At 39.5% G+C, this 24,496-nt stretch overlaps 2 protein-coding genes across 6 annotated transcripts in view; one reads left to right on the top strand and one right to left on the bottom strand.

Moving 5' to 3' along the window:
* Positions 1 to 1,688: 1,688 nt before the first annotated feature.
* LOC140641317 (glyceraldehyde-3-phosphate dehydrogenase-like) lies at positions 1,689 to 22,822 on the top strand. Its single transcript, XM_072840962.1, has 3 exons — positions 1,689 to 6,768; positions 17,019 to 17,845; positions 20,324 to 22,822. Exon 3 carries the CDS (start codon positions 20,489 to 20,491, stop codon positions 21,368 to 21,370), a length of 882 nt encoding a protein of 293 aa, XP_072697063.1. The 5' UTR covers positions 1,689 to 6,768; positions 17,019 to 17,845; positions 20,324 to 20,488; the 3' UTR covers positions 21,371 to 22,822.
* The window catches only part of RAD50 (RAD50 double strand break repair protein), a 92,006-nt gene continuing 69,210 nt past the window's right edge, over positions 1,701 to 24,496 (bottom strand). For all 5 annotated transcript variants that reach the window (XM_072840952.1, XM_072840954.1, XM_072840956.1 and 2 more), the window contains 4 exons: positions 6,653 to 6,738; positions 5,990 to 6,132; positions 3,372 to 3,505; positions 1,701 to 2,023 (listed from right to left, as the gene is read on the bottom strand). In XM_072840952.1, the coding sequence (XP_072697053.1) occupies positions 1,837 to 2,023; positions 3,372 to 3,505; positions 5,990 to 6,132; positions 6,653 to 6,738 (550 nt within the window). In that variant the 3' untranslated portion in view covers positions 1,701 to 1,836. The remainder of the gene's footprint in view (positions 2,024 to 3,371; positions 3,506 to 5,989; positions 6,133 to 6,652; positions 6,739 to 24,496) is intronic.

Raw genomic sequence — 24,496 nt, 5'->3', positions numbered from 1 at the left:
GACTACCTCAAATCTTGTAAAACTTTGGACTAATACTGCTGACCTGAAGCAGTTGATAAACACATATTCTCTGTATTATATCATATACTGTATTTTTAGCATGAAGCTAGAGAAAATACTAAGAAAAAGGAAATATATTTACAGTACTGTTCTTTATCAGAGGAAAAAAACCCCACATATACGTGGACCTGCACAGTTCAAACCCATGTTGTTCAAGGATCAACTGTAAGATCACTTCAGATGCACAGAAACTGATTACATACAGCAGATATAGTACGAGTTTCCTACTGCTGCTACAATGAACTAGCCTACACTTAAGGTGCTTAACACTGATTCTCTTATACAACTTGGGAGGTCAGAACCCCAGAATCAGTGCTCATAAGTCACTGTGTCAGCTGGTTCCTTTTAGAGGCTCTGAGGGGCAAGGGTTCCTTTGCTTTTTTCAACCTCTCTTGGTTGCTTATATTGCTTGGCTTACAGCCCTTCCCCCTCCTTCAAAGCACAGCACTGCAGCCTCTGCCTCTGGCAGCACATGCTCTCTTGATTAGGCTATTCATGATTACATTTAGGGTCCACCAGGATGATCTTATCTCAAGATCCTTACTTTTAATCACATCTGTCAAGTCCCCTTTGCCACATGAGGGAATACTCACAGGCTCTAGGGATTAGGACTTTGCTATCTTTGGAGGTTATTCTTCAGCCTATTGCAGATACCTTAGGACCTAATTCTTTCCACACCCTGGTTGAGAAAGGCTGTCTGTACCCTAGACTCAGTAGATTTACAGATGGCTCAAAACTGGTTGTGCCACATGACTGAGACTCTGAAAGATAAAACTCCACAGTCTAATTCAAAAGTGTGTGACTTGGTAGCATTCTGTGTATAATGTGTGGGAAAAGCTTCCCGATGTCAGCTGGCAACTCTAGGAGAAAGGTGTGACTGGACTTTTATTAGAAATGACATCTGAAATGAGCATGAGTCCTGCTCTTCCAGGTCTGGCTGGACCCCAATGGAAGGAGGTTAGGACTTGGTGAGAAGGCCTTGCTTGCCTACCACACTGGAATGCACACTTGGTGAACAATCAGGATTGATGGTGAGGCAGATAGTTGATACATAGGATGGATATAGAGAGAGGGACAGACTTCTTTATGATGGCAGCTCATGCTCCAAGCCAAAGGTGGCTTGCTCTTGATCAGAGCTTTCCAAAGGTGGATGTGCATAGTGGAGAACTTCCTCTTGTCTAGAGAGCCCCAAGCTGTGATGGCTACCTGGCAAGGGCATGTGGGGAGAGACGACGATAGGTATTGATTTAAATGATTACTTAAGGTTCCTTCAAATGCCAGTGCCCCATTTGACTACTGTGAATTTTATTTGGGGGAACCGGAGTCCCAGTGAGGGAGGTCACTTCCTGGATTTCTGAAGTTAAGAGCAGAGCCAGATATTAAAACCTCTTCATTTTTGGTCACCTTCAGATATTAATAATGCTCACTAATAACTCCTAAATTATCAAGACAGTGAGAACCTACTTCTCAAAAGTACATTGGAAAGTGGAAGTTGAGTGAAGTAGCTTTAGGTAATAGGAAGCAGTCATTTCCACCAGGAAGGGAAGCAGAGCAGCTGAGTCACCTGTGTTGCTATTGAGCCCCCCCAAGCCTGTCAGAGGCTGCCTGCAGGGGGTTGAAGTTCAGGAAATCAGTCCAAATTTCATGTGGAACAATTTTAATGATTCTAGATGCAGAGCTCCTCTGAGGGGACAGATTTTCCTACTGAGTAAGTTGATACCAGAAATAAGCAGTTGCCTGAGGACATGTATTTTTAAGGCAAAATCTTGACTATTTTTAATGAACGTAAGAACCCAGGGAGCTAACATTACATGTCACAATCTCTGAGCACTGATCGATGTTCTTCTTAATCCTGTAGAATTTCTCCACATATTCAGAGCGGCCTAAGAGCTCTACAAAATCTTCATCGTGAGTGATGACCAGAAGCTGGAAGTTACGCTGCTGTGAGCGACTCTTAATTATCCTGAAACAGTATATTCAGAACATTTTATTACTGGAAAGCTTAAATAGTCCTTTCCTTTTATATGAAAAAGCCACTGAGAACCTTGTCACAGTGGATGACACCATGTGTGCTGTGATGACCAGGGCCCCTGCCAGCCATGCAGGAAGCTGGAGAGCCTGGGGTGGCCTGAGGCCTTCAGTCCAGCTGGGTAGGAGCCCCCATCTCCTCTCCAGACAGTGCAGGTGCCCACAGTTGACTCTTCACCTAGGTCTGACTCAGGCACTGATAAGAATACATGATCTAGTTTCTTCCAGAACACAAAGTTGTTACTAAAGCAGGTAGAAATGTTTTACCTAATTTTCTTTAATATCTGTGGTGTTCAACTTTAGGAGTCTGACTTATTCCTTTGTCTGGGGTTTTTGTGTTTTGTGACCTGTTACTAATTCTCTCTGGAAGAAGAAGAAAAAAAAGACCAACTACAGGCAAGGGAAATTACATTTGCAAGTCCCACTACCTTCTTGGGAGCTGAGTCTACTTAGAATTCTGCCACCACCAGTTACCAGATGCATCATTAGTATGACACACAGGAGACCTGAGTGGGTGTACTGGGAACATTTTTGCTCATTATCTATATGCTGAGGTAACTACCTAAGAGACTGAAATCAAACTTTTTCTTTTAACTACTCATTTATTTATCCCTTGCCTACAGCTGGATGCACTTAGCTTTCAAAAGTAGTTGACCTTGTGTGATGGGCACACAAGACTACCAAGAGATGGCTGAGAAAGGGGCCCCATCCCTTCATCTCTGCCAGAAAGAATGTGTCTGGAGCCAGAGTACCCAAAACAGCTTCTCTAGCTTGGAAAAAGTGCCTTTTCTTTGCCAGCACAGTCTTTCAACTGCTGTCCATCCCTGGAGCCTGTACCAAGGGCATGTGAATGTGGCAAAGGTGTGTGCAATTTTACTTTCTAGATTCTACTTAACCACTATTCCACTTTTTGAATAAGAGCTGTCATTTCTCATAAAGCTGGGGAGATGGGCAAAATCCACTATTACCACCTACAAATGTTTTAGCAGGGCAGCTAAGGCCTCTACATGATGTGTGGGCATTGCTGGTGCATTTACAGAAAAACCAAACCAAGCCAGGAAACCCTTCAGTTTCCCTATGAACACACTCGGGGAGATGCAGGATGTGTCTGGGACTGCTGTTCACCACCTAGTTCTTTTTTAAGTATCTGAAGAATTACTATCAAAGGTCTGGCACCAACCAGTTTTCCCACAGAACACCCATCCAGAGAGGGTTTTCACCGTAATTTTTAAAGTAAGGTAAAGAGTTCTATCATAACCTGCCCCCAAACCAGAGATTCTTACTCAACAAGAGCATGTGCAAGAGACTCAATGTTTTCTCGGTCAAGATTTGTTGTTGGCTCATCCAAGGCAAGGATGCCACAGTTCAAGCAGAATGTTTCAGCCAACGCCAGACGAATGATGAGTGAGGCCAGTACCTGGAATAAAGCACCAGAGCTGAGTTGTGCATTGACCTTTTTCTCATTCACTTTAGGAAAACAGGCAGACCTGGCCTAATGTCTTTATAAGGGAAAGGATCAATGTCACGAGGTCACTGACTTTAGGCAAATCATTGCTCTTTTATATGGGAGAGTCTGGCACTGTGATCAGACTCTTAAACCCTTCCAGAAGGTGAGCCATCAGGTATATTATCTCAGCCTATCGTGCAGTGAAATAAGATGCTAAAAGCAATGGTGATTTTACTACCCCCAAATACACACAAATCATGTCAGCTATAATGAAACTTGAGAGCACACGTTTGAATCGGAAATGCATTACTTTTACTCAAAGTATAAGATTAACAACCTTAAAAAATTCAAGTCCTATTTTACTTTCCTGATAATGATATTTGTTAGAAAACGTAGACACGTTACATCTTCCAGAGTCCCACACACACTTTTCCTCTGTGAGTTATCTTTCAATCTCTATGTTCTATGGTGCAAAAGGGGCACCAGGTACTGTGGTGTTATTTACCTAGACTTAAGTGTAAGCCAAGAGAGAGAGAAAGAATAGTCCTGGATCAATTTACCAGGAGTGTAGGAGTATGGTTTTATTTAAGCTTACCTACAGGACATCCAAGGAACTGACACTTTGAGGTACTTTCTTGGTTAATTAAAAACCTAATGCTAAAACTCTCAGATGCAGCTGAAGCCATCTGAGGTATAAGGGGCACAGAATCAAGAGTGACAGAATAGTCTAGAAAGTAGAAACTACTTTTGCGTGAGCCGTCAATATCTCCTTCCACCAGTCTGTGAGCAAAGGAGCATCAGTGAGTGGAGTTAGTGATTTCAGGGCAGTTTAGAGCTTCTCTCTGATACCCAGGGCAGACTGGCAGACTGAAGCCAGGATCATAGCTTGGCCCTTTGGGGAAGACACCTTTTTCCTGTATTTGAACCCTACTGCAGCTGCCTCTTTCACCACCATGTACTCAGAGTAGAGTCTAAATGAAGTTCCTGGCCAACTTCTTTTTTTTTTTCCTGGCCAACTTCTAACAAACTATTTGTCTTCTCCCCCAACACCAAAGAAGCAATTAATACTAATTTTTATAATTTAGAGTGTCTATGGGAAATCTACTTTGTTCAGAAAATAATTTTCAAAAGTATTTTTAATCCAAAGGGACATGTTTCAAACTCTATTTTCTTATTCATTACCACTGAAAATCACCAAAGCAAGTAGGAATACTGATTATAGATCATAAATTTGTCATTTTTGCAAAATATGATTAAGATAATAATCTGCATGTGCCTTAAATTGGTATCTGCCATCTGGGCTGACAACAAAATACATACACGCAGGATTGTCTTTAAGCAAAAATTGAAAATTATGAAATACCTCAGATAATGTGAGCAGCCATTTCTAGAATCTTAAGATTTTGTTAAGAAACCCAGGAGTTCAGAAATGTTATCAAATATAATCCGCTTCTAATCTGAAAAGAGGAAGCTCAAGAATCTAAGCCACCATGGTTACAAACCTGTGCACAAAGGACCCAGCTTTGTTTCCAAAGACACAGACCAATTTTCCTGACTCTTTATTTAAAGCTTTACTCCTCTTTCTGATTTGCTCTGTGCTCCCTATCCAACATAGCCTGTTCTGCCAGCCTCGTGTGGAGCTAAGTAGCCTGGCTCAGTAGCTGAGGGGTGTGTCAGGGTGTATGTGGTACACGCACAGAGGGGAGAGGCAGCTGTATGTGTCATGGCTTCTGGTCTAGCAGAACCTTCTTTTAACATTTTTAAGCAATCTTTACACATGATGTGGGGCTCAAACACAACTCCAAGATCAAGAGTGCACATTCTACCAAATGAGCCAGCCAGGTTCCCTTAGAGGATCCTTCTTTCAGAGGGTGTGCAGGCCAGACCCATTGGCTAGGCCGATGGCAGAGGTTGGCAGGGACTCAGTCTCATGATGGGGCAGCTTTCTCAATGAGAATTTTACATTTTAGTGCCTCACCTGGCTCAGCCTAGGATCTGACTTAGTAATACTGCAGGTCACTCAGTCTATCATCCCACCCCACCTTTGATTGTTCTGAAATCAGAATGCACTCTTGCAATTAGTTGCATTTTTTTCTTTCTTGGTGACACATAAAATAGTGTTATGTCTTAGAACTGATGACACATTAACTTTATTCCTGTAAGGAGTAATATGATATAATGGTCACAAGCTGCATGTTCTGTGTTTGGCCTGTCACGTGAGAATGTTTCCGACCTTTCTCCTAAAGGACCATCTATGTTGCAGGAAATGCTGATTAGAACTAGAAGAGTGTAACGGGATAGCTGATCTGATCAACTTGATGCGGCAACAAAGAGCGCTGTGAGGAGCTTCTCAGCATTCACAGGCAGCCCTAGTTGCTTTCACTGCACTGACAGCAGTTTCTTCCCGTCAATTCACTGTGCACAGGTTACTCCCTAGGCTTTCGAGATACCTGCCTTTTGTCCAGCACTGCATCGTCCTCTCATATCCAAGGCTGTGTCTCCTTTTAGCATCACCACGCGGTAGTTATAATTCCGCCTTTTATCAGAAGCGGATACATTTTCATCGGCATCAGACCGAATTTCTATGTATTCAATATCTAACATACAAAAAAGAAGATTTCAGAGAAACCTACATTCTGTAGCTTCTTGTCACTTGCAAATATCAAGTAAGCCCCCATGAAACAACGTGTGAAGCTGACATTACCATTCAAACTGGCTGAGATGGTTCATGAGGCAAAAGCAACCCCAGATGCCCCAACCTTCAGTCTCCACTCTGCCTTTCTTAGTTCCCCTATTAAGAGTTTCCTCCTGCTGGTTTTCTTCTTATCGCCTTTCAGCTTATCCATATCTATGCTTCAACAGAATCTATTAGGTCATCAGTTAAATATAATATGTACATAGCCAAATATGTAAGTCCTGTCAGGCTTTGGAATAGAAAACTTTGCATTTTTTTTTTCTTGCTACAAGATGTCGTCAAGATAAGAATTCTTAGAAAATCTCCAAGAGATGTTTAGAAAGGGGTCTAGGAGGTAATGCTGGCATGATGAGAGATCCTATGTGCCAAGAACTAGGGACGGGGCTTTGGAAAAAGCATTCACAACAAACCATGTCAATTACCTTGTCCACGATAGGTACTTCGCCAAAGGTCACGTATAATTTTGTTGATTTCCTCCATTTTCATACTGTGAAATTTCATGATTGCTCTGGAAGAAGAAGCCATTGATACTTAAAAGGTAAAATAATGTAATGGTAAGATTAATGATATGTAATAGTATATTTTAAGAATATATGAAACATATAATGTATACTGTAATAAAAGAAACATCTTAACAATCTCATGAAATAACGAGTATTTCCAATGATAAAAGCAGAATACAGTAAGAGCTAGAAACAGGAACCAGAGCTACAACACTGCTGCATGGTCATGAATGAATGCAGCCAGGCACGTTCCCGGGCTCCTGAGTCCTGGCCCTGCCCATTGTCACTCCATGACAGGACAAATACTCCCTGAAAGAAATATTTAAATACTGTGAAAATCTCAGAAACTTTGTGGACAACTTTTTCCTTGGCTTACTGGAAGGACTGTAGCCACTAAGGCCTACCAGGTACAGAAGGACCTGTTGAATAAATGGATGGTAGTGAGTTAAATATGGGGGGCGAGATGTACAGGGTCCTCTACTCTGTGGGGACATAGTGTGACTCTGAACTGCTGTCTTTTTTCACTTTCTGTTACTATTAAAGTTTACCACAAGTGAGCCTGTTAAGGTATTTTAAAATTCCTCAGATGTGTGAGCTTTTCACCAACCAGAAGGTGTGGTTCAGAGAGAACAATTTAGTAAGAGACTTAAGCTGAGCTGAACCTCAAAATTTCTATTTTCCCTTCCTAGTTGAGGGATTAAGAAATCTTACCTCCAAGTATATGCATTAATTTCCATTTGGCCTGTCAGCTTCCACCCCCACTCCACAACATACTTTAAAAAACTAATACTTTCTGAATTCCAAAAAAAAAAAGGGGGGGGGGAAGAAATGTTAGTTTTTAACAGGCTACTTTTGTTTTTACAAACTTCATTCTTACTCTAGTCTCCTTTCATGAAAAAGCCCTTTGGTTCTTTGGAAATGGGTTTATGAATTAACAAATGTTGCATCGGTGACAAAAAGGCAAACATCATTGCCATGACCATACAGAGGATGTGAGGTGGCTCTACTTCCATTTGCAAGTCTCTTATCTGATATATACAAAAAAAGAAACTGAACGTAATGCTACTGCCTCTGCAGAATCATTTCATGATCTTTTGGTTCACCAGCAAGAGAGAAAGAAATGACTCAACATAAATACATTTTAAATATCAGATGAAGGATTTTGAAGTAATCAGACTGGAAAAAAACCGTATATTGTGCTTGCTGGTGAGAATGCTGCAAGCCTCCATTTTCCAATTCACACGCCTATCCCAGCCTGACATTTCACATTCCTGTCAAAAGGACGGACCAAATGTCTAAGTATTTGCCAAATAAACAACAAAATTCCTTGAGAATGTTCTTGGGACCAATCACGTAATCCATAGCTCTTCACACATTATAATCCTAATTTTTCAAATAATTTTATAAAAAGGTCATCTTTTCATTCAATTTAAAGATCTTTTATAACTAACCTAAATAAGCAAACCCACGGTGGAGAACAAACTCCAGGTGTCCAAGGTATACACACACAGCCCCTGCCATGGGTTCCTTATAGAACAGAGGTGGTGTATCCTGGCCTGAGAGAGACAGCACTACAAGAAACGGCTCTAGGGGATCCCTGGGTGGCTCAGCGGTTTTAGCACCTGCCTCTGGCCCAGGGCACAATCCTGGAGTTCCAAGATCAAGTCCCGCATTGCGCTCCCATGTCGGGCTCTTGGTGTGGAGCCTGCTTCTCCCTCCTCCTGTGTGTCTCTGCCCCCGCCTCTTATAAATAAATAAATAAATAAAAATAAATCTTAAAAAAAAAAAAAAAAGAAGCAGCTCTAGTCCTGAGAGAGATCTGGATCCCCCAAGAGGTGTGTCACACCAAGTTGATGCCTATTGGTTGGCCAGACCATCAGCTAATCTTTGTATTGTCTCTCTCCAGTATGGAGTTTACCACACCACTTGCAACAGTAGGGGATGATGAAGATAACCACATTAAATCCACTTGAGAATAGTGACATTAGTTGTTACTACTAATGACCATTTACTTTCTGGTAAATAATTAAATGTCATTTAATCCTTACAACAACACTGAAGAGTTATCTTTATTTATCCTCATTTTACCATCAAGAAAACTGATACTTTAACAATGAATTTTCTGAAAAAGAAATCGATCCCATTTATAATAGCATCAAAACCAATAAAATACTTAGGTACGAATCTAACCAAGGAAGTCAAAGATCTCTACTCTGAAAACTTCAAGACACTGTGAAAGAAATCAAAGACACATATAAATGTAAAAGTACCTCATGTTTGACTGGAAGAATTACTATTATTAAAATAACAGAAGCCATCTAAAGATTCAGTGCCATCCCTATTAAGATCCCACTGGGATTTTTTTTACAGAAATAGAGAAAACACTCCTACTATGGAACCACAAACTACCCTAAACAGCCAAAGAAGTCCTGAGAAAGAACAACAAAAGCAGGAGGCATCACACTTTGATTTCAAGCTATAGTCTTAAAAACATTATGGCACTGGCATAGAAATAGATCAGAAGAATTTAGAGCTCAGAAACAAACCCAAACATAAGCAGTCCAACTAATATTTGCCAAGGAAGCCAAGAATACTCAATAGAGAAAAGACTGTCTCTTTCAATAAGTGATGCTGGGATAAATGGATAGTCACAAGTCAAAGAATGAGACTGGACCCCTATGTTCAACCACTCATACAAAAATTAACTCAAAATGGATTAAAGACAAATTTGAATGTAAGACCTAAATCCATGAAACTCTTAGAAGGAAACATGGGAACTAAGTTCTCTGACATGACTTTTTATAAATTACACTGAAAGCAAAAGTAAAAAAAATAAAAAAATAAAAAAATAAAAAATTGGGGTGCCAGGGTGGCTCAGTCATTTGAGCATGACTCTTGATTTTGGCTCAGGTCATGACCTCATGGTTGTAGAATCGAGCCCCACATTGGGCACCCAGCACATGGAGTCTGCTTGATATTCTCTCTCTCCCCCTCTGCCCATTCCCCTGCCTTGTTCTCTTTCTCTCTCAAATAAATCTTTATATATATATAAAAAAAAAAAGCTTCTGCACAGCAAAAGAAATCATAAATAAAATGGAAAAGAAAGTCTACAGAATGGGCAAAGTATTCACAAATGATGTATCTGATGGGGTTAATATCTAAAATATATAAAGAACTCAGAGGTACCTGGGTGGATCAGCAGGTTAAGCATCTATCTTTGGCTGAGGTCATGATCTCAGGGTCCTGGGATTGAGCCCTGTATCAGACTCCCTGCTCAGCAGGTAGTCTGCTTCTCCCTCTCCTTCTGCCCCTTGTGTTCGCTTCTTTTGTAAATAAAATCTTAAAATATATATAATATATATACACAAACATATACATACATATACAAAGAACTCCTTTAATTCAATAGCAAAAAAAAAAAACGTTGACTCTTGAACATGGAGGTTAGGAGTATCAAGTACCACACAGTCAAAATCCATATGTAACTGTGGCTGCCCTAAACCTAACTTCTAATAGTCTATTGTTGACTAGAAGAAGCCTTACCTATAACACAAAAAGTCAATTAACATATATTTTAAATGTATTACATACTATATTCTTATATATACAGAGATAGCCAATAAAGTACATTAAAAGATGCTGTCACTAGTCTTTAGGGAAATACAAATTAAAACCACAGTGAGATAACATCTCACACCTGTTAGGATAGCCATCATCAAAAAGACAAGTGATAATGAATACCAGCATGGATGTGGAGAAAAAGGAACCCTTGTGCACTGTTGGTGGGACTATAAGTATAGCCATTATGGAAAGCATTATGAAGGGTCCTTAAACAAAAAATTAAAAATAGAACTACCAAATGGATCTAGCAATTTCCACTTCTGGGAATATATCCAAAGGAGATGAAAACACTAAAGAGAAATATTTACACCCCATGTTTATAGCACCATTATTTACAATAGCCACATTGTGGAAACAACCTAAATGTCCATGGATGGATAAAGATATGTAGTGTATATATTCAATGGATTATTATTCAGCCACTTAGAAAATGAGGAAATCCTACTATTTGGGACAACATGGATGGGCTTTGAAGGCATTACTTTAAGTGAAAAAAGTCAGAGAAAGACAACACTGTGTATGATCCCAATTATATGTGGAATCTCAACAAAACAAAAACACCGAACTGACAAAAAAGGGATCAGATTTGTGGTCACCAAGGTGGAGAGTGGAAGGAGGGAAAACTGGAAGAAGGTGATCAAAAGGTACAAACTTCTAGTTATAAGTAAGTACTAGGGATGTAACATATACCATGAATGAATACAGCTAGCACTGCCATATGATATAGAGGAAAGTCGTTGAGGGAATACATCCTAGCAGCTGTCATCACAAGGAGACATTTTTTTCCTTTTCTTTTTATTGTATTTATGGATTCTTTTACCTATTGTATCTTTTTTATTGTATTTCCTTTATTAAGAAAATGGATGTTAGCTGAACCCATTGTACTAATCACTTTGCAATATACGTAAACCAAACCATCACACTACATCTTAAACTTAATACAGTGGTGTATATCAATTATTTCTCAACAATGAAAAAAACCTGAAGTCTGACAAAATTACTAACATGGTTACAATTAGAGAAAAGTGATTACGATGTTAACAGCACTTGGATATCATAATTAAAATTAAAAAGACAGTTAAAATGCCACTTTAAAAAATATTTTACTGATTTTATTTGACAGTGAGTGAGCCTGAGAGGGAGCACAGGGCCAGAGGGGGGAAGAGGAAGCAGACTCCCCTGCTGAGCAGGGAGTCCGATGTGGGGTTCGATCCCAGGACCCCGGGATCATGACTTGAACCGAAGGCAAATGCTTAACCAACTGAGCCACCCAGGCACCCCAAAATGCCATTTAAAAAATATTTTATTTATTTATTCATGAAAGAGAGAGAGAGGCAGAGACACAGGCAGAGGGAGAAGCAGGCTCCATGCAGGGAGCCTAATGTGGATCTCCATCCCCGTGACCTGAGCCAAAGGCTAATGCTCAACCACTGAGCCACCCAGGTGTCCCTTGGTATGTCTTCATTATGTCTCTCTCACCTCTTCCACCATCCCATCTAGGTAACCTAGAAGTTGATGCTTATTTTACAAAATGCCATCTTGAGGGCAGCCCAGGTGGCTCAGCGGTTTAGCACTGCCTTCAGCCCAGGGCCTGATCCTGGAGACCCAGGATCGAGTCCCACATCAGGCTCCCTGCATGGAGCCTGCTTCTCCCTCTGCCTGTGTGTCTACCTCTCTCTCTCATTAATAAATAAATAAAATCTTTTTAAAAAATGCCATCTTGAAAGACACAAGGCTCAAATAGTTTTAGGAGTAAATGTTAGCTCTAAAGTATATAGAGTATTACACAGCAAGGAGAGATATAAGAAAAAAAAGGATATAAGAAAAAAAGTACAGGCTTAATTATTTTGCTTATAGATGCAGATACAAACATTCTAAATAAAATCAAATTTGGTGCTAAGGTAGTAAAAAGACCAAGCAATATCATGATCAGTGTTATCATGACCAAGTAGCATTTATCCCAAGGAAGCAAGACTAGTACAACAGGAAAAATAATTTAAGATAACTCACTGCATTAACAGATTAAAGAAAAAAATGATTATCTCAAAAATTTGTCAAAAAAAGTATTTGATATAAACCCTGAATTCTGACAAAAATACTCAGAAAGTGAAAAACAGAAGAAATTTTTTTAATTTGACAAAATGACTATCAGATATCCACAGCAAGCATCAAATTTTACGTTAAAATAGGAGTACTTCTAAAGTACAAGAGAAAAATGCCCCTTCTTATGGCTACTTTACAACAATATCCTCGAGATCCCTAACAATTCAGTAAGACAATAATAAGAAATGGAGAATAAATGAGGGGAAAATAACTTGTCATTGTTTCTGCAGGTGATATAATTGTGCACTTAGAAAGTCTAAGAAATCAACTGAAAAACTATTAAGACTAATAAGGTGATCAGAAATAAACATAAAAAAATTATAAGTATTATTATGTAGTAAGCAAAATCCAATAGGAAACATAATAGAAAATAGGATTCTACTCACAGTGGTAATAAAAACTATGAAATACCTAGGAAGAAATCTAACAAAATGGTACAGGATCTAGAGGAGGAAGCTATGAAAGCTATAAAAGCTTACACGAGAATAACCCTTACAAAAGAACAGAAAGAACTAATTAAGTAGGAGAAACTTACTACTGGGTGCAAAATGGGAGATAGTTAATGTTCCAGAGAAGTCCATTCCTTCCCCTAAGTAATCCATTAAATTAAATGCACTCCAAATAGAACTCCCAACAAGAGTAAAAAAAAAAAAAAATATTTAAATGAAATCCACAAGGTGACTCAAGTTAGTATGTAAGACATAACAGGAATAAAGATGAAATAAATCCAAATACAGAGAGAACTTTAGTTTATAACTGCTATTTCCCATCAGTGAGAAAAGATTCAAGAGTGTTGGGAAGAGGGAAAAATCAAAACTTTATTTCTTTTGCCTTTTATTTTTTAAAAGAGTCATTTATTTTAGAGAGAGAGTGTGAGAGTTAACAATGAGTGAGGGGAGGGGCTGAGGGAGAGAAATTTGAGCACTCCTTGTTGACATAGAGCCTAACATAGGGCTTGATCTTATGACTCTGAGATTATGAACTAAACTGAAATCATGAGTTGGACACTCAACTAACTGAGCCACCCAGGCACCCCATGCATCACTATCTTTATTAGACCTTAAATTTCAAACTAACTAAAGGATTAAAAGTTAAATAAAATTATCAGAATAAAAATTAACAATTATAAATAAATAATAAAGAAATAAATAAAACCATCAGCTTTGTAGTCTTAGGACTGGAAAGCCTAAGGGAGAAGCTATAAATAAGACAACTAAAGGTTTTCTGGGACTCTTGAGCGGGTCAGCAGTTGAGCGTCTGCCTTCGACTCAGGGCATGGTCCTGGGGTCCCAGGATCGAGTCCCGCATTGGGTTCTCTGCAGTGAGCTTTCTCTTCCCTCTGCTAATCTCTGCCTCTCTCTCTGTGTCTGTCATGAATGAATAAATAAAATCTTAAAAAAAAAAAAAAAAGACTAAAGATTTTCCTACCTAAAAATGAAAAGTCACAAAAAATACCATAAAGTTAAAGGTCAAATGACAAACTGGGAGTAACTACTTGCAAGCAATGTGAAAAGGATTACCATCCAAAATCTATTAAAAAAAAAAAAAGTAGTACAACTCACTAAGAAAAAGATAGCCTAGTAGATTGGTAAAGAGATATGAACAAGCAATTCTCAGAGAAATACAAATAGCCAACCTATGAAATGCCGTTTAACCTCACTACTAAACAAGGAAATGTAAAATTCAAGTGAGAACTTTTTTGTGCAATGGATTGGCAAAAATTAAAAAGGTTGATAATATGAAATGCAATCATGGAGAAATGGGCACTTTCACACACTACTCATGGAAACACAAATTTTGTGCTTTGGGAAGGCATTTTGGCACTAATGAGCTAAAAATGTACACACCCTCTGTCCTAGTAGTAACTGTTTCTAAGAAGCTATCTTTCTGGTATATCTGCCCAAGTGTGCAAAGACATATGTTGTAGCATGTGTAGTATCAAACATTTAAAAGCTTCCCAATATGTCCACTGGTGGTTAAATCAATTAGGTAACATCCATTTCATAGAATATTATGTGGCTATTAAAAATAATGATATACTTACATATATGAATATAAAAAATTTTTCATTACCTGTAAGGGACATAACAGAAAAATACCTACAGTGTGATACTATTCACCTAAAACAAAGATCTATTTGTGTGTACATAACATGCAAAAAAGCAATGGGAGGGCAATGACAATGTCATCAATGTAATAATATCTAAGTGCTCAATAAATTCTAGTCATTGTCACAGAAATGAACCTAAGTCTGCTATAAATCTTGTTCTGTGATTTACATAGTAATGGACAACAGGTGTGCTCGCTTCGGCAGCATATATACTAAAAAAAGTAATGGACAACAGGGAAGCACAAATATCTGTAATACATGGCTAAATGGTATAAGTAGTACAAATATCATGGAGTACAGGGAAGGAAAAATCACATCAATGGGAAGGGCTTCAACAAGGTAACATTCCACAGAGGATAAAGAGCACAGGGAAATGTGAGGTGTCTTCAGGGAACAAAATGGTTCGATTTGGTTAGAACATAGTGAATAGTGAGAGATGAGATGGGCAAGACCAGAGGTGGAAAGTCTTTAATATTACAAGTGAACAGGGACCACTACCTTTAGGAAAATACACCTGGTAGAAGTATAATGGGTGGTGAGGGGGAGTGCAATACAGGACTCTGTGGGAGCTGACTGATGCAGGCCCAAAGATGAACTTCACAACACACTTTGCAGCCTGTGGACTTTACAAGTAATAGACATTTAAGAATGACCTTGAAATCCCTGACCTGTAGTAAACTATCATTCTGCTCAGGCAAAGGTAAGTATTTCATGGGCTGGAAAGTGTTGTGGGTAAGTGGTCATCTGAGTAGCTGCACCAGCCCTACCATGTGCCTGAAGTGTGTAGGTCACTCTGTTACATTTATCCTCACTCTTGGGAAGTAGTCTGTTTTGTGAAAACTGACTTTCAGAAGAAAAGGTCCAACATCTAAGACAACAGTGGTTTATAAATTATTTAGTCTTATGTTTAAATACTTTTTTCCATGTGAAAGATTCCCTTAAAAATTTCAGTAAAAATTGGTTGGGTTCAGTAAAAATCCTGGCATCCCCAGGACAGTAATTCAGGATTTTTGCCACTTCTCTGAGTCTATTTTTTTTTATTTTAATTTTATTTTTTAAGATTTTATTTATTCATGAAAGACAGAGAGAGAGAGAGGCAGAGACACAGGCAGAGAGAGAAGCAGGGTCCATGCAGGGAGCCCAATGTGGGACTTGATCCCAGGACTCCAGGATCAAGCCCTGGTCCAAAGGCAGGTGCTATACCACTGAGCCAAGGATTCCCTGAGTCCATTTTTAAAATCATTTTGGACCCAGCCATTAGCAGAGAACTGAACATCTGAAAAGGAGTCAGAGCAGGTACTAAGGGGTTGGAAAAACATCACAAAACCTTACCTATCAGGGAAAGATCTTTCTAGTTCTTACTTCTTCCATTATTTAAACCATAACCAAGGCTCAAAATACTAGGAAAGAAAACTATCATTCTACAAAATTTGAAGTGACGCTTAAAATCTGAAGAGCACATAAAATGGCAAGTGGAAGTGGATTTCTCCATAGTCTCAGCTATTTCACTGAATAAAACATTAAGTAAAAGAGTCAAACACATATGTCTTATTAATAAAAAAATTAGTTCAGAAGTATGATAAAAACTACCAAGTTAATGAAAAGTTACCAAGTTAGAAAAAAGCAGTAAGATAGATTATACTTGCAAAAGACATTTTCCAAGATTATCCTCACTCTTGTATTTAAAAGTGTGCCAAATTTTGAGATATATAAATTGCTAAAAAAAAAAAATTAGCTATGATCACTGCTATTCGTGATCACACTGGATACTCTTCCTTATTGCCCTATTATTTACCACCGTGAGAACTTCCTGTCTCCCTACATTTAGGTCAGCGGAAGCACTCTTCTACAAGGGAATCTTCAGTGTTATGTTCTACTGAGTATCACGTCCTAAACAGTGACTTTCACTGCTTAGCAAAACTCAAAATCTGTCACTTACCAAACCGAAGTTGTACTTTTTTTTTTTTGATTTTTTATTCATTTATGATAGTCACAGAGAGAGAGAGAGAGAGAGAGAGAGAGAGAGAGGGGGGCAGAGACACAGGCAGAGGGAGAAGCAGGCTCCATGCACCGGGAGCCTGACGTGGGATTCGATCCCGGATCTCCAGGATCGCGCCCTGGGCCAAAGGCAGGCGCCAAACCGCTGCGCCACCCAGGGATCCCCGAAGTTGTACTTTTAAAAGAAAAATGACCTCTTTTTTTAGATGAAACCCTTAAAGGTTATTAAACTAATTTCCTAAAACCCTTAAAACTGTTGAGCTAATTTCCTTTAGCCAAATTCTTAAATATCAGCTTTTAAAATTCAGGGAGTGGTTCAATCACTGTTGAATGATAAACATTTGGTTAAAGAAACAAGCAGTGAGTGAGAAACGCCACCAGCCATCTTTTGGTTTTGTAATCTACCTGTGATGCTAGAGAGGCTGCTGATGTGGAACTGTACTGTATTCACAGTGATGGCAAGAATGGTGGCTATGAGGTGAACCCTGATCAAGCCCTCATCCCTAAGTTCTCCTCCAGTACCAGGAGCCGGGTCTGACAGACTCAGAGCTGGATGCCTCAGCTGCAAAACTATAAAAGTTAAGTGTTTCCAGTGAGTTTCAGAAGAAATGTGACTTAACAGGCAACATTCTGTATTTGGGGGAAAATAATAGTGGAAAACCTGGGGCACAGGATAGAACATAGTACTGAATGATTTATTCCAAAAATCACTTAATTGATGCCTTCTTTTTAAAGCAGTAAGAGGTAGTATATTCTAAATGATGTAGTTTCCCCCCATTCTCATATAGTGTTAGTGTCTCTGACCACTGGCAAGCTTATAATCAGTGATGTTTTTAGATGATTACTAATAACAGATGGTAATCAGCTTTTCTTGAAAATGCACTGCTAATTTCCTGTGTTACCCTAAATAGACAGCTGAATGCAACAATTACACTGATTGCATGCTTCATTCTAAGAGGTGAAACAATAAGGGAAATTTTGGACCTTTCTTCTAGGTGAGAAGGCAAATTAAAGGCTCACAACATGAACCTTACGAAGGCCACTATTTGCCAGCATAAGCCCACAAAGACTCAATTTTGGGGAAATCTGTACCACTTTTCTTCTCATTTAGAAAAATCCATTTGATTAGCAGATAACAGAACACAGTAAACAGCCTGTCTTTGTTCCTTAGGCAAGCCTAAATTGCTGGAAAGCACCTCTGCACCTCCCCACCCCCACAAGCTCCTCCTCACTGGCCCCATCAAGCCCACTCTGCTCAGTGTGATGGATCTGGCACTAAGGTACTTTTCTCTACTGAAGTGCCCTTTGTTCATTATTCAAGGCAGAAGGCAGATACAGACTGTTACTGTGGAGCACCTACCATGGCTCCCCTATTGGACCATTAGCAGTTTGCAGTAGGGACAGGGTATGATACTTCTGTCTTCTCACAGCCTGACAAGAAAAGACTAACGGGGTTTTTGAATGAACATGTGCCTGACAGAGGGAATTCATTTTCTACCTGCTGTCAAGGCTTCTTAGGGTATGTAGGGATAGCTGGAAGGTTCCTAGATATAGTCTTCTATTCAGTTAACACATATGGAAACCCCAAGTCTGCAGTTTAATGTAGTATGAGGAGGAGTTACCTTATAGCAGAACACCTACAAGTAAAATTTAAAAGAAGACCAACATGCCTAACTTGGCCCCTCAGTCCTGTCTACCTATCACCCCACTTAACAGCTCCCCCTTCACAGAACTTTTCATAAGAATTAACTATGCTGTCTCCACTTCTTACCCCCATTTTCTCCTCATCCAACTCCAAAGCTTCAGTTCAAACCATGCCACTGACATTGTTCCTCAAAATCAATAACATTTCCATTTGTCAAATTCAAGGGTCACTTCTGAGTCCTCATCTCATCTGACCTCTCAGTAACTCTAGATTCTTTTCTTTTTTAAAAAATTTTATTTATTTATTCATGAGAGACACAGAGAGGCAGAGGGAGAAGCAGGCTCCATGCAGGAAGCCCAATGTGGGGCTTGATCCTGAGACTCTAGGATCACGTCCTGAGCCAAAGGCAGACACTCAACCGCCAAGCCACCTATGCGTCCCAGTAACTCTAATTCTTTTTTTTTTTTCTAGATTCTTGAAATACTTTCTTCACTCAGTTTTCAAGATACCACACCTTTTACGTGTTTCTCCTACTTCAACTTCAGAAACATCTTGAGTCATGGAACCCTTCTCTTCTTTAAGTCATGTCACACAGTATCACTCTTGTGGCTTTAAATACTACATCTATGTTGATGATTCTCAAATTTATACCTTTCCTCAACTCCAGACTCTAGGTTACACATCCAGCTGCTTCAGGTGCCTACAAGTGCCTTACACTTAAACTGTCTAAAACAAAACCGTTGCTCAAGTAAAAATATGTAGGAGCAATCTTTGATTCTCTTCTTTCCTTTTCCTCCCCTATATTCAATTCAGCAGCAAGGTCAGTTAATTTCATATACCAAACAAACTTGAGTCCATCCACTTCTCTTCATTTCCACTGCTACCTCCCTAGTCTAGTCCACCACTATTTCTTGGATTATTACAACAGTCTCCTCACTGGTCTCCTCACTACCTTTGCTCCACTATGATCCATTCTCCAAACAGAAGCCAGGGTAGTTTCTTTTCTTTTCTTTTCTTTTCTTTTCTTTTTTAAAGATTTATTTATATGAGAGAGAGACAGACAGACAGACAGAGGGAGAAGCAGGCTCTCTGCAGAAGCCTGATGTGGGACTCGATCCCGGGTCCCAGGATCACGACCTGAGCTGAAGGCAGCCACCCAACTGCTGAGCCACCCAAGCGTCCCAGTTTCTTCAAGCTATGAATCAGATTATGTTACTTCCCTGCTTTAAACTCTCCAGGGACTTCCTGTCATACAGAGAATAATATCAAACTGTTTACCAATGCTATAAGGGCACCACATACACTGGAGACCATGTTTCTCTGACCCTATTCCCCTGCTCATTCTATTCTAGCCATGCTTACCTTCTTCTAGTCCTTGAATCCCTCCTGTTCAAACTGGTCTTGGAGCCTATACATTGGCTATTCTCTACACCTGGAAGGCTTGCATCTCTTTTTGTGTATATGTTGCTCCCTCTCATCAATCAGGTCCCAGCTTAAATGCCACATTCTCAGAGAAGATCCTGCCTTAGAAAAGGCTTAAAGTAGTCCCTCAATTACTCCCATCATCAAAGTTAAATTTGCTGGGTAATCCTAAATATCTTCTTAATCTTTTTGATAAATACTTGACCATTATAGGGTAAATACAAGAATTCAATTAGATTATGGCTAATATACAGTAAGTACTGATTCAATATTAACATCCTCTCTGTACAGCTCCCACCCTTGAAAAATTGAATCTCAAAGAATGTTTAAATAGAAACAGAAACCTACATTTTCCTATTAATAAAAGTTAAATTCCTTAGTACTAGTAAGGAATAGACAGTTCAAGAATTTATATTAAAGAATGGAACATGACAAAGAAAGCTGGACTAAATGGCCTCTGAGTTTCCCTTATAATTTTGACTCTACAGTGACTCTAATTGACTTAAAAAAAAGATTTCCATTTTATAGACAAGGAAACTGAACCCCCAGGCATTTAAGTAAGTTGCTAAATATCAAAAGTGAGAATCTGAATTCAAGTAGTCTCCAGGGAAAATACTTTAAACCATGTATTATGGATTTTTGAGACTTCAAAAAGGTAGAACTTGGCTCTCTGCTTCTCCCTGTTCAACAGACAGCCTCATCTTCTGGTGCAGTGCCAGCCGCGTCCCCGAGACACGTTGGTGAAGGTCAGAGTGAATGGATTTGGCTTATTGGGTGCCTGGTCACCAGGGCTGCTTTTAACTCTGGCAAAGTGGATATTGTCACCATCAATGACCCCTTCATTGATCTCAACTACATGGTGTACATGTTCCAGTATGATTCTACCCACGGCAAATTCCACGGCACAGTCAAGGCTGAGAACAGGAAACTTGTCATCAACGGGAAGTCCATCTCCATCTTCCAGGAGCGAGATGGGGTCTCCATCAAATGGGGTGATGCTGGTGCTGAGTATGTTGTGGAGTCCACTGGGGTCTTCACCACCATGGAGAAGGCTGGGGCTCACTTGAAGGGCAGGGCCAAGAGGGTCATCATCTCTGCTCCTTCTGCTGATGCGCCCATGTTTGTGATGGGCGTGAACCACGAAAATTATGACAACTCCCTCAAGATTGTCAGCAATGCCTCCTGCACGACCAACTGCTTGGCTCCTCTAGCCAAAATCATCCATGACCACTTTGGCATCGTGGAGGGCCTCATGACCACCGTCCATGCCATCACTGCCACCCAGAAGACTGTGGACGGCCCCTCTGGGAAGCTGTGGCATGACGGCCGAGGGGCTGCCCAGAACATCATCCCTGCTTCCACTGGCACCGCCAAGTCTGTAGGCAAGGTCATCCCTGAGCTGAACGGGAAGCTCACTGGCATGGCCTTCCGTGTCCCCACCCCCAATGTGTCAGCTGTGGATCTGACCTGCTGCCTGGAGAAAGCTGCCAAATATGACGACATCAAGAAGGTAGTGAAACAGGCATCGGAGGGCCCCCTCAAGGGCATCCTGGGCTACACTGAGGACCAGGTTGTCTCCTGTGACTTCAACAGTGACACCCACTCTTCCACCTTCAATGCTGGGGCTGGCATTGCCCTCAATGACCACTTCGTCATGCTCATTTCCTGGTATGACAATGAATTCGGTTACAGCAACCGGGTGGTGGACCTCATGGTCCACATGGCCTCCAAGGAGTAAGAGCCTCCTGGACCACCAGCCCCAGCAAGAACAAGAGGAAGAGAGGCCCTCAGCTGCTGGGGAGTCCCTGCCCCAACTTAATCCCCCAACACACTGAGAATCTCCTGAGCTCCAATTTACATCCTAGACCCCGAGGAAGGGGAGGGGCTTGGGGAGCCCTACCTTGTCATGTACCATCGATAAAGTACACTGTACCCAGCCAAAACAAAACAAAACAAAAAACAAAAAGGTAGAACTTATCAACTTTTACAAAAACATTTTTTTTTCATGACAACCAATAGAAATTATCTTACTGTATAATAGGTTTTTAATGATAGAATCTATTTTGATTCTTATCTCTCGAAATAAACTTGCCTTACTAGGACCAGGTCTCCTATTCCTTAGTGCTCAAAAAAGGTTTAGCAAGTTTATTGGGCAAACAGCATCTGTTGCTGAAGAACTAAAAAAGTAAAAAGCTTCCTAAAAGCATATATGAGATAGCAGGAAAGACTTAAAAGAATTATGAAAGGCAAAAAGGAGGGTATGTATGTGAACATGTAGTCTACCAGGCATAATAATGTCTTGCTAATGCTCTTGTTTCAAAACCTTAAATTTCAATACTTTAAACTGCTGGACCCCAAAACTAGGGGAGTTTTCAACATTTACAAAGGTTAAAAAAACAAGAGTTCTCACTTGATGCACACACAGATTTCTATGAGCTAGGAAAATGTAGAATGTTCACCTATTACACTTACCATGAAAGAGGATAGAAGGTGTGCTCATGGAATAACCGTCTAAGAGTCATTTTGGAATGCTAACTTAATCGAACAAAAATCTTAGTAGTATTAATTTAAAAAAATAACTAACATAATAGGCTCATTCCCAGTTTTCATGGACCCAACTTGTCTTAAAATATTATGAACTTCCCCAAAATTGTATATTCCAAAGTTATGGCTAGGTTATTCTGGGGCTACCTAATATTTTCATCATTACCTAAAACATTCCTCACACTGAAAGCAGGGTTCTCCTGCCTTCCTGAGACTGGTCTGTTGACTATGCACTTCCTGATTAGAAGAGAACCCATCTGTCTAGTTCTCTTAGCACTGGAGAGGATATTTTCCTTTTCAGAAAGCAACAAACAAAACCTAAGGTAAATGATAATTCTTCTGCCACAAATGCCTACAAACATGATAAAGATTTTTAACAAGAAGTATTTTACGTTCATAGTTGAGTTCTTAAGAAATAAAGGAAAATACCCATGTGATGGAAATAAAGGACTGAAAACCAACACAGTGTGTGATATGATACTGTAGCTAAACTTGATTATTGGGGATCCCTGGGTGGCTCAGCGGTTTAGCGCCTGCCTTTGGCCCAGGGCGCTGTCCTGGGGTCCCGGGATCGAGTCCCGCATCAGGTTCCTGGCATGGAGCCTGCTTCTCCCTCCTCCTGTGTCTCTGCCTCTCTCTCTCTATGTCTATCATGAATAAATAAATAAATCTTTAAAAAAAATAAACTTGATTATTATTTTCGTAAACTTCGCATTGGGTACTATCAACCAGATAGAACATAAAGCATAGGGCTTGAGAGGCACAGAATTAGAAATGATCCAACTTAAAGATTGAGACTCTTAATGATCTGTATCACCAACATTCAACGAAAAAATGGAAAAGTAGTAAGTTGAGCATTCAAAGTCCTGGGCAAATGCCTTACATGGGATGAGTTTAAGGTTCAGTGTTTTATTACCAGTGTAGTTCAGGAACTCCCAAACTGAAAAATTAACATAAAAACTGGACCCAGGCCAGTGTTATCCCTGGAGCTCCTAGGAGATAAAAACCAAAATTGCTATGTGGAAGGTCATTCTCACAAGAAGGTCATGAGGGAGTCTCACAGAAAAATAAAAAAAGCACTATGAAAGATAAAGTTACAATTAAGCATTGCATAAAACAAAAAATAATTCATTAGGGGTTAGAATTAGCACAAATAGTAGAAATATACTCCTAAAATGTGAAACACAAAAATCCTAATGTAAGAGTATAAAATATGAATTATTTAAAATGAGTAAAAGACACTTGAGAAATCGAAATACTAAGGAAAAAATATAAAAGAATTTCTATACAGGGGAAAGGAGAAAAAATGAGTGGGAAATATCATAAAGGGAGACAGAACATGAGAGACTCCTAACTCTGGGAAACGAACAAGGGGTGGTAGAAAGGGAGTTGGGAGGGGGGTGGGAGTGACTGGGTGATGGGCACTGAGGGGGTACTTGATGGGACGAGCACTGGGTGTTATTCTATATGTTGGCAAATTTAACACCAATAAAAAATTAAAAAAAAAAGAATTTCTGAAAAAACAAAAGCAAAATAAAACTTAGAGAAATGAAAAGCTTTAAAAAGGCAACTGTTAATAGGCAGGATGAATAGTAGCTAAAGAATTTATGACCTGGAAAATACTTATGAGGAAGCCAACCAGTTTATTACCAATACATGCATGCCTGTGGAGGAAAGAATGAAAAGGCTTATTTATATGCAATGAGAAATGAAGGGAGGAGAATAAAGAGAAATGGGAAAGGATGATATTTGAGGAGATAATACACAAGAATTTCCCAGAAATTATGAAACCTATCAATACTAAGATCAATAAATATGGTACTTGAACAGAAGAACTGAAAACTGACCTACCTCTGGAAGCACTCACACACAAAAAAATGCAGAATGCTGGAGACAAAGTAAAATCTTAGGAGAAGCAGAGAACAAAGGCATATTACTTCCAAAAGAATAGTAAGAATGATTTCTCAACAGTAACAGTGGAAGCCAGGAAAGAATGGAATATTTTCAAAGTGCTAAATAGGCACTTTGAAAAAGGGGGAGGAAACAACCAAAAAAACCCAACCTCTTAACCTAGAACTCTACACTACAAAAATTAGTAAGGGTTATACCCTGGGGAGGATAAAAAGGAAACAGAACAGAAAGAAATGAAGAGTAGGACTTTCAAGAAATTGGTAAACATGAGGGTTTATCCAAATAAGCACTGAGGATGAAACTACTGCAGTAGTAATTATTACTAATTTGAGATGATATAAAAACACAATGAAACTAAAATCCTAGAGAATAGAAATACTGCAGACAAGATCATTCATATTCAGGAAGA

The sequence above is a fragment of the Canis lupus genome, chromosome 10 (assembly GCF_048164855.1).
Source record: "Canis lupus baileyi chromosome 10, mCanLup2.hap1, whole genome shotgun sequence".
Lineage (NCBI taxonomy): Eukaryota > Metazoa > Chordata > Mammalia > Carnivora > Canidae > Canis > Canis lupus.
This window is presented reverse-complemented; position numbering and strand designations above follow the sequence as displayed.

Coding starts and splice junctions, on each gene's coding strand:
- LOC140641317 (XM_072840962.1), top strand. CDS start 20,489: ATGGTGTACATGTTCCAGTATGATTCTACCCACGGCAAATTCCACGGC.